The 15786-nt window shown below is 55.3% G+C and overlaps 2 protein-coding genes across 2 annotated transcripts; one reads left to right on the top strand and one right to left on the bottom strand.

Annotated features, from left to right (window-relative positions):
- Positions 1-8: 8 nt before the first annotated feature.
- On the bottom strand, positions 9-1788 carry INS49_007585 (uncharacterized protein; the record flags this gene model as incomplete). Its single annotated transcript, XM_043168348.1, has 4 exons — positions 9-69; positions 113-1324; positions 1389-1520; positions 1564-1788. Coding segments are annotated over 4 exons (1630 nt in total), but the record flags the coding sequence as incomplete, so codon positions are not given.
- Positions 1789-5793: 4005 nt separating this feature from the next.
- Positions 5794-11505, top strand: INS49_007584 (uncharacterized protein; the record flags this gene model as incomplete). The annotated part of the gene is made up of 3 exons (XM_043168347.1): positions 5794-6328; positions 6395-11331; positions 11392-11505. 3 exons carry the CDS (start codon positions 5794-5796, stop codon positions 11503-11505), a joined length of 5586 nt encoding a protein of 1861 aa, XP_043016806.1.
- Between the last annotated feature and the right edge of the window lie 4281 nt (positions 11506-15786).

The raw sequence follows: 15786 nt of genomic DNA, 5'->3' as shown, positions 1-15786 counted from the left end.
TTTGTAACCGACATCGTTGGCTGATCCGCTGACGGTGCCAGCGAGAATGACGCGGACACCGGTGCCTTCCTTGTTACGGCTGGTGAGGATGCCGAGAGGCCGGAAACACCACCTGGGCGAAATCCAGGACGCCCCCCCGCCGGGTCGCGTTCTCGAAATTGTCGCCTCTCCCAGTTCCGGTTGTCGCGAGTGAGCCCTTGACTTCCTCGCGGATGTCCTTCCCAGTGTTGGTGTCGTAAACGGGGATGGCAAGCGACTCAGCATCGATCTTGATGTTCTTGAGGTCTTCATCGATCAGAGACGTCGCCTCAGCGAGGTACTTGCTGTGGAAAGGAGCAGTAATCGGCAGGAATCGATTGACAAATCGGACTTTCCGCTGCGTGTGCGGAATCCGTGTTTGGTCAAGACCCGTAGGTGCCTTGACTTTCCGGAGCTGCAAGTTGAGACCGTACAAGGACATGGGAGGTCCGGTCACGACCATGTTGCGCGGGCTGTTGATGAGTGAAATGGCGATGTGTCGGTCGGCGGGCAGGTACTTGTTGGTTGCGTCGATGTGCGTTTGGACCTGATCTTGCGAGAGGTCACGAATGCTCAGCATGGGCGTGGGAGTCCCCTCGCCGTTCTCGATCGAGTCCTGCAGCACCGAAGGAGTCATGGAAGTCCGAGGAAAAGTCTGCTGGCTGCGAGCACCGATCCAGAAAAGGATCGAGAGGGAAGACTTGACGATTTCTGGCCAAGTCTCCCAAGAGTCGGCCGCGGCAGTGGCAGCTGCCATCACAACACCTTGAGAGTGACCAGTCGTACCACTAATTCGTTCCCTCAGCGTGCCTGGGTGGATTCCGAGGGCCTTGCAGGTGACCTCGTAATGCGCCAGCTGCACAAGTCCGATCAGTGGGAAGCTCACAGGAGCGGTGATCAGGTATTCCACATCCGGGGTGGCTTCTGGATTTTGCAGCCAGTTCATGATGTCCAGACCCTTAGTGAACAGCTTCTCGGCCGATGGGTTGTTAGCCAGAGTTTGCAGCTGCTCGGCAGCGGTCAAGATGAGGTCCCCAACGAAGGATGGGTAGGTTTGCCACAGCTCCCGCAGCTCCTCGAAATACTCCTCGATGTTGCCCTGGCCACCAAAAATGTTATAGATGGAGGCATCCCCTTCCTCAGATGCGCGGAAGAGAGCAGACTGGTGGGGGCGGACAGCCCTGTTCAGCACCGACCTTGAGGCGTAGTAGCTGCGGAGGACCTCGGACTTCTTTGCGTCGATGCCAGGCAGAGTTGCAACCAATGCGTGGACATCGTTGCCGCGGAGGAAGGCCCGAGGCATCCCCTTCCTCAGATGCGCGGAAGAGAGCAGACTGGTGGGGCGTTGAGGCGTAGTAGCTGCGGAGGACCTCGGACGCGTCGATGCCAGGCAGAGTTGCAACCAATGCGTGGACATCGTTGCCGCGGAGGAAGGCCCGCTCGAATTCGTTGAGAATCAACTTGAGCACATCCTCGTAAGAGCCCTGAGAGTCATCTTCGCCCTTTTTCGACCTCTTCAGCAATGAAACCCATGTACCTGGCCACCAGCTCAGGCGTGGAAGATGGCTCGTCATCTTGCGCGAGCTCGTCGGTTGGTGGTGGAAGACTCGCACTGAAGCGGTCTTTTAGTTGGAGGGCGTGGAAGTGGAGGCTTGTAGGGATGAGGAAAGAGGTTTCGAGAGTGCCGTGGGACACGGTCAGAGGTCGGAGAGAGGCGGAAGACCGAGGGGTCGACACGCCCGTCTGGGCGCCAGTACCCGTGCCGTACATGGTGAAAAAGGGGTATCGTCTATGAGATCTACGGATATCTTTGAGAAACGGTCAGCGTCAAGTCCCACGGCTTGGAGAAAGGCCGGCGCAGAGGGCAGCTTACAACTTCCTGTGTCTCTTCGTCTCGAAGATACTCGAAATACTCAGTCAAGAGCAGCGAGTGCAAAACTCTATCGCGGTGAACACACAGTGGAAAGAAGGCTGGAGGCACACGAAGCGAAGATGTTGGCGCAGTGAACTGGGGCCGAAGAGGAGGGTGGTGGGAGAGGGAGGAACGGCTAGATGGTAGAGACGACGATGGATGAATCAAGTGAGCAGGTATGGTGGTTGCAACTTGGACGAACGGGGCCTGGGTCCAAAGTTATCGATTGAGGGGGGGAAGGAGAGAAGAAGCTTGCAAGGTGGGTGCCCGAAGCCGATGTTGTTGCTGCTCGTCACTTCTTTTTCTTTCTCTTGAGCAGGGCTTCGACCAACAACCTCAAGGACAAGCGGAAGGCGATCAGTAATGCCGACCGTTCAAAACAGTTCCCTTGGTCCTTGCTAGCCTCGCAGCACTACACAGCACATCAAATCAAGTCCGGCTGCATGGTAAGGTATGTTGAACCAATCCACCGAATTCAATTTCGATTCCCAACAAACTTGTCCTGCCTGTTCTGCCTGAGTGCAGGGATGCTCGCGTTTTTGCCAAGGGGGGGTCGACTGGTCGCGGGGGACCCTAGCCCCACGCGAACTTTTTTCCCACGTTCCTGCCTGCCCTCTGCACGAAAGAACACCAGGGGCCCCTCCTTCCTGGGGCGTCTATTCTAGAAGAACACGGCAACACAGCCGGACTGTCGTTGCTGTTTTGCCGTTCCCAAACTGGCAAATCTGCACGCACAAAGACATTGCAAGATACCTAGGTATTTAGATACCTATGTGAAGGAAATCAAATCCGATGCGTGGCTTCTCGTCATATAAAGAAATTGATCGTATCGCCCGGGAAGTTGCTCGTCACCGCCTTCCGAGGGTTGAAGAAGGAGCGCCTGCCGCTCTTAAACTGACTGGGAAAGAGCTCCACACGCGCGTCATCCACTGAGGTACCGGTACATGCGTCAATGGCTTAATCGACAACGGTCCAACCGCTTGGTGAACCCCATCCCAAAAAAAAAATTCCCCGGCTCGACGGAAGGGCCACGGACGGGCTGCAACGCAACCTTGGACAGGGGCAAGAAATGGGCAATCGATGCATCGACGGCGCCTTCAGATTCAGCATATTTCGACGAGTTGACTCCCGAGCAACATCAGACGCGCGGCTCACAGATCATGCTGCAATGCTCGCAACTATTCAGTCTCTCTTTTGTCGGCTGGTATAACGGCACAGGAATAGCCCACAGCCGGTCGCGCCTGCGAAACCCAAATTTCCATCGTAAGCTTTTTAATTAGCCGGGTCAGCAATCCTACGACAGACTGCCTAGGTCGACGGCAACGCTTTTCCTAGGTCCACTGCCCTGGCATGGACTAAAGATAATAAAGTAGCTCTTTCACCCTAAATATTGTGGCACCGGTGCCGTGGCGGCGGGGACTAGCTGCCCTGGCCTATGTATATCAACTAGGAAGCGAAGCTCTCAAAGTTCAGCAGTAAGGCGAGACCGCAGTAGTCCAAGCATGCACATCAGCCCCCTTCTGCACGTCACAATCGCCGAGCTGTTCCACTGCCTATAAACATGCCCGCCTGCCTACATGTGCTCAGGACTTTGGCGCCGCATGACACAGACAGGCGATCTACAGGGCCAGCTCATTCCAGTAAGGTCGGTCATGTCACCAGCTCGCGACCTACGTCTCTCCTTGGAAAATCACTGTTGCGACTGGCAGTGTGTTATGTGTAAGGCCCGTCATAGCAAGTAGTTCTGGGGGCAGCAAGTCCAGGTGTGCGACCACAAGTCCCAAGTGGTGAAGGTGGAAGGGGTTATGAAACAATAGTATTATGTTTCTGCCGGGTGTTCAAGAGTGTGATTCGCCTCCCTGGGTACCTTTGATTCTGCAAGAGGTACGAATTCTTGGCCGGTAGACCGTCCCTCCAAAGACACTGCTTGCACGAGGGTGTTCATCCAAGAGCACCTATCCAAGGATCAGCATATGCTAGTGACAACGAGTATGATGTGCTCATCAGACACGGTATAGGACGGAGCCCTACCCCAGCAGTGTACCGAGACCTGAGGACTACCCAGATAGAAGAGAGACCCTGAATCCAAGAGAAGGATGGGCCCACCGAGACCAGCGGGTGAAATTAAGCTTATAGCGAACCCGCTGCCCCAGTGCATGGGAACCATGGCCTGACGACCGAGAATCTTCGGGCAGGACGAGAAGTGACAGATTTGTGTCGTTCCGGTACACCGTACAGAGGAATGGCTGATCAATGGGCAGGTTGTAATGTACCAAGTACGTACATACGTGGGTATTCCGAGAGCGGCCTGGGTGACCCGCGAAGAAGCTGTCTCCGCGTCGAATCCACTGCCGCATGGACTGCCTGGGTGTCCATGGGTCGCATCAAGGCATGGCGGCACCTTCCAGCAGACCAGCATGTGTGATCACCACGGGAGACGCATGGCTCCATGGGCTGATCGGGCAAAAGCAGACCGGCTGGGAAGGCATCGCATACCCAAGCCGGATCGGTCCCGGGCGAATGGACACAATGGCGGGCGGCAGAAGCTCTGGGCTTTGCTGCAGGTCGATAACGATAGAGTATCGATAAAGCTCAAGCTCCCAAGATGGACCTAGCTCCCGAGACGAGGTACAGTACAGCAGGCCATGGGTACTACCCAGTTGCAGTGGCAGGTATATAGTGCCTCCAGAGAGATCGTGCCACTTCGGAATCCCGGGACGGAAGCTCGGAGAGCCTCATAGCTCCGTAGAGGAGATACGAGCACCTCGGATCGAGTTTCGAGGTCTCATCCGCAGGGAGAAATGGGGTTGAGCATCTTGATGGGGATGCGAAACGCGTTGACAACGAGTGGCCGGCCGAGAGCTCTGACGTGCCTGGGAGGTCCTCAGCAAAACGCAAGGGTGTGTGCTCAAAGGCTCGAGCAGGCTTGGCCGAGCTTATCGCCTGCGAGATATGTAGCCGTTGCCGTCCTAGCTCGGGGTGGTAATGCGATGCGCCGTCGCCAGTGGTGGGTGGCCGGTCGCTGTTGGTCTGTTTTTGGCAAGCTGTTGTGTCGTCGCGAGCATTGGAACGGATGGGGTTGTACTGCATGGGCAGAACTGTGGGGGCCACCTCCCCAAAGAAAGGCTGGAGCGCGAGAGGGCGGCCAAGCCAAGCAAGGCTGACAGGGATGCATGACCACCCCTTCCCACCCACGAAAAAAGAGAGCAAGTACCATTGTACCGGGTACAAGCTCCCGCCGGCTGGTAATTGCAGTGAGACTGGTGAACTTTGCTGCCCGTGTGGCTACCCCCAACGCTTTCAAGGATTGTTCCTTCCTATGCCCAACAACGCATACCTCGTCCACCAACTTTTTGCCTGGAGGGACGTGTCCGGTGACCTGGAAGTCAAGACGGGCAGAAGGAGGAAATTCGGGTTGCATGAAATCCGTAAGTTGTTGACAACGATCGTTAATTGACCCGTTGCCGCCTTCCAACCAGCCCATTCCGATCACTAAACACCACCAGAGGGTCGACTTCTTCCTTTAGACCTGGATTTCTCCTCCCTCATTACCCACACCCCCCACGGCGGCCACAGCTTCCCGTCCCTGCCTCCTTCCACCACACTGCCTACCTTATTCTCTCTTCCCCCCTTTCTGACCTCCAGGTGGCAGCGTTCAGATCCCTCTTTACCCACACAAGACCCTCGGAGCCAGCCTCGAAGAATTCTCTTCCTCGAGATCAGCCAACGCACCCCCCCCCCTGGCCTTGCCTCGCTTACAGTCTAATTCTTCGAAGATACCCGCCGTCGATTCTTGAGCATTGTTTCTTCGCGCGACACGTCCCTTTTCCCACACCGCAGTTAGCCAGCCCACTGCCAGCAAAATGAGACCCGAAGTTGAGCAAGAGCTCGCCCACACGCTCCTCGTTGAGCTCCTTGCATACCAGTTCGCCTCGCCCGTGAGATGGATCGAAACTCAAGATGTCTTCCTCGCCGAGAAGACTGCCGAGCGGATCGTCGAGGTCGGTCCTGCTGATACTCTCGGCGTGATGGCCAAGAGGACCCTCGCATCCAAGTACGAAGCCTTTGATGCTGCAAAATCAGTACAACGTCAGATTCTGTGCTACAACAAAGACGCGAAGGAGATCTACTACGATGTGGATCCAATTGAGGAGGAGCCAGAGCCTACACCAGCAGCCAGTTCAAGCGGTGCATCAGCACCTGCTCCTGCTGCCTCGGCGGCGGCGGCTGCCCCTGCGCCCGCTGCTGCTGCCCCGGCACCTAGTGCTGGCCCTGCTGCCGCAGTCCCAGACGCGCCCGTTGCTGCTATGGACATTGTGCGGGCGCTGATTGCGCAGAAGCTGAAGAAGCCATTCTCCGAGATCCCTCTGAGCAAGGCTATCAAGGATCTTGTTGGCGGTAAGTCCTCAGAAAAAATGCCTACACTCACGGAGAGGCCAGGAGGTTAATGTTGGTTCGCTGCAGGCAAGTCTACCCTACAAAACGAAATTCTGGGCGATCTAGGAAAGGAGTTCGGCTCTACACCAGAGAAGCCGGAGGACACACCTTTGGACGAGCTTGGTGCATCCATGCAGGCCACTTTCGACGGAAACCTGGGCAAGCAGACGCAAGCACTGATTGCTCGTTTGATTTCTTCCAAGATGCCCGGTGGTTTCAACGCCACATCAGCAAGGAAATACCTCGAGTCTCGCTGGGGGCTGGCCTCGGGCCGCCAGGATGGTGTGCTGCTGCTCGCAATCACCATGGAGCCACCATCTCGTCTTGGCTCGGAGTCGGACGCAAAGGCATTCCTGGACGATGTTGCACAGAAGTATGCCTCTAATGCCGGCATCAGCCTCACCACTGCTGCGGCTTCCGGGCCCGCCACCGGCGGTGGTGGCATGATGATGGACCCGGCCGCCATTGACGCCCTCACCAAAGACCAGAGAGCACTCTTCAAGCAGCAGCTTGAGCTGCTCGCGCGGTACCTCAAACTGGACCTGCGGGCTGGAGACAAGGCTTTCATCAACGAACAGAAATCGAGCAAGGTTCTGCAAGCCCAGTTAGATCTGTGGAGTGCGGAGCATGGTGATTTCTACGCCGCTGGCATCGAGCCATCTTTCAACCCGCTCAAGGCGAGGACATACGACTCGTCGTGGAACTGGGCTCGGCAAGACGCCTTGACCATGTACTTCGACATTATCTTCGGCCGACTCCAGGTTGTCGACCGTGAGATTGTGAGCCAGTGTATTCGTCTGATGAGCAAATCGAACCCCACACTCCTCGAATTCATGCAATATCATATCGACAATTGCCCAACAGAGCGTGGCGAGACGTACAAGCTTGCCAAAGAGCTGGCAACACAGCTTCTCGAGAATTGCCGGGAGGCCCTGACAGTTGACCCTGCATACAAGGACGTCAACTTTCCCACCGGTCCTCACACCACTATCGATGCTCGGGGTAACCTCAGCTATGAGGAAGTTCCCCGGCAGAGCTGCCGGAAGCTTGAGCATTACGTTCAGCAAATGGCTGAGGGCGGCAAGATCTCCGAGTATGGCAACCGGTCCAAGGTTCAAGGCGACCTCGGCCGTCTGTACAAGATGATCAAGGCGCAGCACAAGATGTCCAAGGGCTCCCAACTAGAGATCAAGACTCTGTACAGCGATGTAATCCGATCACTCAACATGAACGAGAGCCAGATCCTCAAGGATGATGGCAAGCCAGGCTTGCTCGCCAAGAAGGTGGCTAAGCCAAAGGGCAAGATGGAGGCCATCCCCTTCCTGCACTTGAAGCAAAAGTCAATGCATGGATGGGAGTATAGCAAGAGGCTCAGCAACGTCTACCTCGACTGCATGGAGCGTGGCGCCAGAGATGGTATCAGCTACGCTGGCAAGTACGCACTGATGACCGGTGCCGGTGCAGGCTCAATCGGAGCAGAGGTCTTGCAAGGCCTGATCAGCGGTGGTGCTCACGTCATCGTCACCACAAGCCGCTTCTCACGGGAGGTGACGGAGTACTACCAGGCCATGTATGCTCGCCACGGCGCTCGTGGGTCTCAACTTGTCGTTGTGCCCTTCAACCAAGGCAGCAAGCAAGATGTTGAGGCTTTGATCGAGTACATCTACGACCCAAAGTCTGGTCTCGGCTGGGATCTCGACTTTGTCATCCCTTTTGCTGCCATCCCTGAGAACGGCCGCCAAATCGACGGCATTGACTCCAGGTCCGAATTGGCCCACCGAATCATGCTCACCAATCTCCTGCGTATGCTCGGCAGCATCAAGACGCAGAAGGCTACCCGCGGATTTGAGACTCGACCTGCGCAAGTCATGCTTCCTCTTTCTCCCAACCACGGCACCTTCGGCAGCGATGGTCTCTACTCTGAGTCCAAGCTTGCCCTTGAGACACTGTTCAACCGGTGGCATGCAGAGGACTGGGGCACGTACCTCACCATCTGTGGCGCCATTATCGGCTGGACCCGTGGCACTGGTCTCATGTCGGCCAACAACGTCGTGGCTGAGGGTGTTGAGAAGCTGGGCGTGCGTACTTTCTCCCAGCAGGAGATGGCCTTCAACTTGCTTGGCCTGATGTCGCCTCAAATCGTCGACTTGTGTCAAATGGAGCCCGTCATGGCGGACCTGAACGGTGGCCTCCAGTTCATTCCCAATTTGAACAACGTCATGACCAAGCTTCGCAAGGACATCATGGACACTAGTGAGATCCGAAGGGCTGTCACCAAGGAGACTGCCTTGGAGAACGCCACTGTGAACGGTGCCGACTCTGAGGCGCTCTACAAGAAGAAGGTCATTGAGCCACGTGCCAACATCAAGTTCGACTTCCCCAACCTTCCGGACTGGAAGCAGGACATCGCCCCTCTGAATGGCAACCTGAAGGACATGGTTGATTTGGAGAAGGTGGTTGTTGTCACTGGTTTCGCAGAAGTCGGACCTTGGGGTAACTCGCGCACCCGATGGGAGATGGAAGCTTATGGCCAGTTCTCCCTTGAGGGCTGCATCGAGATGGCGTGGATCATGGGTCTCATCAAGAACCACAACGGACCTCTCAAAGGCAAGCCCTACTCTGGATGGGTCGATGCCAAGACAGGCGAGCCTGTCGACGACAAGGACGTCAAGGCCAAGTATGAGAAGCAAATCATTGAGCACTCTGGTATCAGACTCATTGAGCCTGAGCTGTTCGGCGGATATGACCCCAACAAGAAGCAGCTGCTTCACGAGGTTGTCATTGAGGAGGATCTTGAACCTTTCGAGACCTCCAAGGAGACGGCCGAGGAGTTCAAGCGCGAGCATGGCGACAAGGTCGAGATCTTTGAGATCCCTGATAGCGGCCAGTACACAGTCCGCATGAGGAAGGGCGCTGGCCTCTGGATCCCCAAGGCCCTGCGTTTCGACCGCCTCGTTGCTGGTCAGATTCCAACGGGCTGGGATGCCAAGCGATACGGTGTACCCGACGACATCATTTCTCAAGTCGACCCTGTGGCTTTGTTCGTCCTCGTTTCGACGGCAGAGGCTCTAATCTCGGCCGGTATCACGGATCCCTACGAGTTCTACAAGTACGTCCACGTCTCCGAGGTCGGCAACTGTGTCGGCTCTGGTATGGGAGGCGCCGCTGCCCTCCGGGGTATGCACCGCGACCGCTTCCTCGACAAGCCTCTGCAGAACGACATCTTGCAGGAGTCTTTCATCAACACCATGGCTGCTTGGGTCAACATGCTGCTGATCTCATCTTCTGGCCCCATCAAGACCCCGGTTGGTGCTTGTGCAACAGCTGTGGAGTCCGTTGACATCGGCTATGAGACCATCATGGAAGGCAAGGCTCGCGTCTGCTTTGTTGGTGGTTTTGATGACTTCGGAGAGGAAGGATCGTATGAATTCGCCAACATGAAGGCCACCAGCAATGCTGTGGACGAGTTTGCCCACGGCCGTACACCCAAGGAGATGTCCCGGCCCACGACTACCACCAGAAACGGCTTCATGGAGTCTCAGGGTTGCGGTGTCCAGGTCATTATGACTGCCAAGCTTGCCTTGGATATGGGTGTCCCCATCCACGGTATCCTCGCTCTGACCACCACTGCCTCTGACAAGATCGGTCGTTCCGTTCCTGCTCCTGGTCAGGGTGTCTTGACCACTGCTCGCGAGAACGCTGGCAAGTTCCCCTCGCCTCTGCTCGACATCAAGTACCGGAGGCGACAAATCGAGCTTCGCAAGAAGCAGATCAAGCAGTGGCACGCCAATGAGCTCGAGTTCCTTGCTGAGGAAGTCGAGGCAATCAAGTCTCAAGGCGAGGAATTCGATGAGAAGACGTACACTGCTGATCGTGTCAACCACATCGAGAAGGAGGCCCAGAGACAGGAGAAGGAGGTTCTCCGCAGCTTCGGAAACAACTTCTGGAAGCAGGACACTAACATTGCTCCTCTCCGTGGTGCCCTGGCTACGTGGGGCCTTACCATTGATGATCTTGGTGTCGCTTCTTTCCACGGTACTTCGACGAAGGCCAATGACAAGAACGAGTCTTCTGTCATTTGCCAACAGCTCGAGCACCTCGGTCGCAAGAAGGGTAACGCCGTGCTCGGTATCTTCCAGAAGTACCTCACCGGTCACCCCAAGGGTGCTGCGGGCGCTTGGATGATGAACGGCTGCCTGCAAGTGCTCAACACCGGTCTGGTGCCTGGCAACCGCAATGCCGACAACGTCGACGAGGTCATGGAGAAGTTTGACTACATTGTGTACCCAAGCCGCAGCATCCAGACTGACGGCATCAAGGCCTTCTCGGTCACCTCCTTTGGTTTCGGCCAGAAGGGTGCTCAGGCAATTGGTATCCACCCCAAGTACCTGTTCGCCACCCTTGACGAGGCCACCTACCGTGCCTACTGCACCAAGGTGGACGCACGGCAGAAGAAGGCTTACCGCTTCTTCCACAACGGCATGATCAACAACACCCTCTTCGTGGCCAAGACCCACGCTCCTTACACGGATGAGCAGCTCAGCTCCGTCCTGCTCAACCCAGATGCGCGTGTCACCGAAAGCAAGAAGACGGCCGAGCTGACTTTCCCTTCGAACTTCATGGACTTGTCTAAGAAGACGATTCCTGCCGAGAAGAAGAAGACAATGTATGACACCGTCAACCAGTTGGCATCACAGCTACAGACCAAGAACTCGAGCGTTGGTGTCGACATTGAAGATATCGACAGCTTCAACATCGAGAATGACACCTTCATCGAGCGCAACTTCACCCCCAAGGAGATTGCTTACTGCAAGAAGAGCGCTGCGCCAAGGAGCTCTTATGCCGGCAGGTGGAGCGCGAAGGAGGCTGTGTTCAAGAGCCTGAACGTCCCCAGCAGGGGCGGTGGCGCTGCCCTGAACGAGATTGAAGTGTTGAGCAACGAGAATGGTGCTCCTACTGTTCACGTAAGTACAATTCCTGCCGCATCACCAGGGACTCGGAGAACTTTACTAACTGCGATGTAGCTGCACGGCAATGCTGCTGCCGCCGCCGAGAAGGCTGGCGTGTCAGAGGTCAGCGTCTCCATCTCTCACTCTGATAACCAGAGCATCGCTATTGCGTTGGCCAAGTTCAAGTAGACGTTGTCACCAGGGTGGTGTATGTTATAGATGATTTTCGATTTGCGGCTTCACGCGGCGTTTATGGGGAAGTCATTCATTTTGGGGGACCCTTTGCTTCTCACGCGCTATAAATGTTACACGAAATAAATGAGGCAGGAAGAAGTGGGCATGAAGCATGGCCGTGCTGTCCTGCGCTTCGGTATAGATTGAGGAGGGTAGCAGATGGCAGGTGGCATGCGATGGAGTAACAACTAGCGACTACTCGTGGAAGAGCGTCTCGCACGGGGTTCTAAATAGACGTTTGTAACGTAGAATATGATGTGTCAAGATAATTACTGGCAGTAATTAGTGCTGTTCCACAGTATGTGCTCGTTTCAATCATATAGAACCGAGCCCATGCCCTTTGGAATGTTCCCGACTTGTCAAGCAGCTTCCGTGGCCGTTGGAGACAGCAACCGGTCTGTCGAAGGGCGACAGTTATCCGCCAGGCCCCTCAAAATTGTGACAAGTATATGAGCACGCTTGAACAACTTCAGGTAAGAAGTGTTCCTAGGTAAAGAAAGGACTTCTGGGGGCTATGAGTCCGAGCTACCACCCAATGATTAACTAGATGCCAGCCGGTTCAGTCTGGATTGAGCCAGACATAGTATGGTAGCAAAACACAATGAAGACGGCATCAAGATTTGCTCGGCGGGGACGCTTATAGTAATTGAATATGATAGTTGCTCTCCTGTATTGAACAGAGTCTCGACATCCCCGCGCCCCCCCTTCTATAGTGTGCGCGCTCCTCTTCTCACATGCGCCCCGTCCCCCCCCCCCCGGAGGGGGGGCGTATGAGCAAAATTATTTTCCGTCGATATCCATAGTTTGTGGTCCCCGGGCAGGGCGTACTGGCCCCAAAAGTAATGAATTATGCTTCACACCCAAATACTTGTTCGAGCCGTCTCATTCAATCCGAAATGTCGGGCTCAAGATCGTTGCTGTCATCATTTTGTGCAGGACTTATTACCCTTCGCAGCTGAATCACGGCGCATAGTGAGTGGCCTCTCCGGGGCGGGACCCGGGGACAGCGTACACGTTCTATTTACAAAGAACAGTAGTCTAGTGTCTTATCGTCAGGGTGGGAAAAAATATCAAAAGACTACTCGCCCAGTCTTGCTGGCACGACAAAAGTGGAAGACATAGTAAAAGGGGGCCAACCTCCGCACGACCGTTGCAAGACCAGTCGAGACGATTGCGCTGAAAAGTAGCCAGGTATGGGGTCTATTCTACAGAGTCAACCCACAGAGGCCGGGGCACATGAGAAAGCAATGGATACAGGCACAAATGTATGAAAAGAGAGCGCTATGTAAGCATCGGGAGACAGATGTAGCTCACCTCCGTCCAAGTTTATGACACACTATCCAGCCTGGCCCACCCTATACACAAGTCCTCAATCCGATACAGGGGGGCAACAAACGCCTCTCAGCAGTATCATCATCGTGCATAGTGACCCAGGTATTCCAACGCCGAACGCCATCTCCTCGGAGATACGCCAGCCGACTGGTACCTACAACGTGGAGTTCGGCCTGTACCGCATGCCATCCGCCTAGACGACAACGGAATTTCGACACGACGGCTCACAAACACAAGATCCACCCGTGTCCAACTGTATTTGACCTCAGGTGGGACGCCATTCTTGCAGTCACAAACACAACAGTAACAGTTTGTGAACAGCGGGAAACACCACGGCGTGGAACCGTGGGACCGCTGTCTCCGTGTGCACGTGTGCACCTGTGTGGCCATGGGTTGACAGACGTGGGGGAAGGTAACGCAGTGAGCACAAGTGCACAGCCACTTTCGGAACCACGAAGACAAGCGAGAAGATCTCAAGTCCAACATGACAACAAGGGCCGAACGAAGTTTCCCGAACGCCATACTGTGCTCCGCAATGACATTATCACCTCGAGATGCGGGCCAGTAGCAGAGCCGTACAGCAATCGGTGGAAGCTTGACTATTGGATTGGGGCTGTAGTCCAGAGAGTTGAAAATCAAGAGATCAGAGTCCCCCTGGCGTATTCAATACCCGTTCGGAACCCGGCAGCAGAGCCACGACTGCGGAATGACGTGCGGCAGGACATGACAGCGCTGATCCCCCGAATGATGGCTGCTCCACAGAGACGAACGCGCAGATGGTCATTCAGGGATCCTCGTCCCGCAACGACGATCAGATATCTTCTCTGGAAGATCGACTTCAAGTTCGTCAGGGCCTTCCAGCGGCAGATGATCCGGAAATCCTCCGAAGTCGATCTTTCGAGTCCGGCCACTCAGCACCAGGCGGGACGCTGCAGACTGTGTGGGATCACACTTGAAGATCACCACGAACTTCATACCCAGGTCACAGAAGGCGGGACAGAACACTTGAGTTAGGCAGTGAAAGTAACACTCCTCAAGAAGTCCACGATGTTGAACACGTCTTCCCCCACTCTTCTCAGATGCATATCAAGACACAAGCACCGGCAGACGAAGGTGAAACGGCAGAAGCTAAGCGGCTCTGATGGAAGAGGAAGTCACGTCGCACGCTAAATGCAGTACAGATGTGGAAGAAGAAACGATGGAGAAATGGGCTCTCCCTAGCCCTTCAGTCGACGAGAAAATAATGAAACGAAGAGATGCTATGAACACCGCACCTGCGGCACACCCGATGCACGCATGCTGACATCTGCATGCCCGCAGATGGTCGTCCAGACTCGGGACAGAGACGATAGGAGAGGTCATGTGCCCATGTTTGCTGCCATGTGGTGCAAGATCAAGGTATTCGTTGCCATCCATTGGCTTCAGCTCAGTCTTTTCTCCCGTGTCTAATGTAACGTTGGCATTGAGCCCCTCGTCTGACGGTTGTTGAACAGTGAATGTCTCACAGCATGGACTTAGGGATGAAGCCTGAAGTAAACGTCTGCTCATGGGCGTGTAGCGACATTGCTCCTCGGCCCTGGTCCGGACGATCCATGTTGCTCACAGGGTATTGGTGTCTGGCCTCGACTAAGATGTTGGCATCAATGGCGCAAGTTCTCTGCCAATCGGGACAATTGGTGGGTCATTGATAGTCATAGCGGCGAGATGAAGCAACTTGAGGCGAGGTTGATCATGGAGAGACTCGCTCCGGCCTTCAAGTGATTCGCTTCGCCAACAGCACCACTTTGCTGTGGAAAAGGCAACGACGCTTCCTCGGGGAACTTTGCGATCGAAAACCCTCGGGGTTCACAAGACAATATGGGTCACGAGACGCCTACCGCCGCCTTCGGCCAATGACTGCGAGCAGGTGGTTGAAGCATCGTGAGACAAATGAGGAATTCAGGTGTCAAGGCAGTCACACGGTGACAGGCAGCTTGCAGCACGCTCGTGGTAGAATCTGGATGATTTGTCCAGTCAATTTCGAGAAGTCCAAGATCAGGAAGCCTTGAGGCAAACCTGTTGAAAGCCATAACTGCATTGAGTTTGTCAATCTTTCATTGGTGGATCGCACTCGCGCCATCACCATGTACTGTATGCCCGCATGGACAAATTGCCCGTGAACCTGAGGCCGATATGACGAAGCAGCTGCAACTGCATCGGAGTCGTTGCCATACCAGGCAACTGGGACTGATGAGACATTGTCACGCCTGCGGCACGAATTACTGACCATTCAGCTCTTGCCACAATTCTAAGGTGCGGTAGGCCGGGTGGGTCGACGGGCCAAAATACGCAGCAAATACGCAGCAGCTGCATGCGGATACAGATAGTCGAAGATCGCCCCCAGATGAGACACGCATGCCGGAGAAGCCTCTCCTTGGGCACCCTTCTGCAGGCCCGTGTGATAAGTGATGTTTCCAGAAGCAGCAGTCTGACGCGTGGACGTATGCACGGCGTAAAATGACAGGATGCCACCGGAAGATGAAGGTCGTGCCGGCACAACGAGCGCGCGGATGAGGCGACCAGGGCATGCGACGGCTGGGGCATTCCTGCAGACGGCCTAGCAGTGTGGTGTCCTGGTCTGTTTTCCCAGAGTCTTGGTGGCCGCCTCCATACGCCAGATCAGTTGGGTGCCGGCTTAAGTAATACGCTTGCACCGGATATTATTTCAGACAACCAGCTGGAAGGATGAGTGAGACATGTTCCAGGTGCTGACCACCACCGGTTGAAAGCTCGGGTATACTTGACCATTGCACGTCGGCTGAGCTAACACACCTTCTCGGCACCGTTGAACAGACGGCACGGAAGACTTTTCGCAGTAAATGTCGGAGACACGGTCCAGTCGCTGGTGTAGTTCAGAAATTCGAG

The sequence above is a fragment of the Diaporthe citri genome (assembly GCF_014595645.1).
Source record: "Diaporthe citri strain NFHF-8-4 chromosome Unknown scaffold_23, whole genome shotgun sequence".
NCBI classification, from domain to species: Eukaryota; Fungi; Ascomycota; class Sordariomycetes; order Diaporthales; family Diaporthaceae; genus Diaporthe; species Diaporthe citri.
This window is presented reverse-complemented; position numbering and strand designations above follow the sequence as displayed.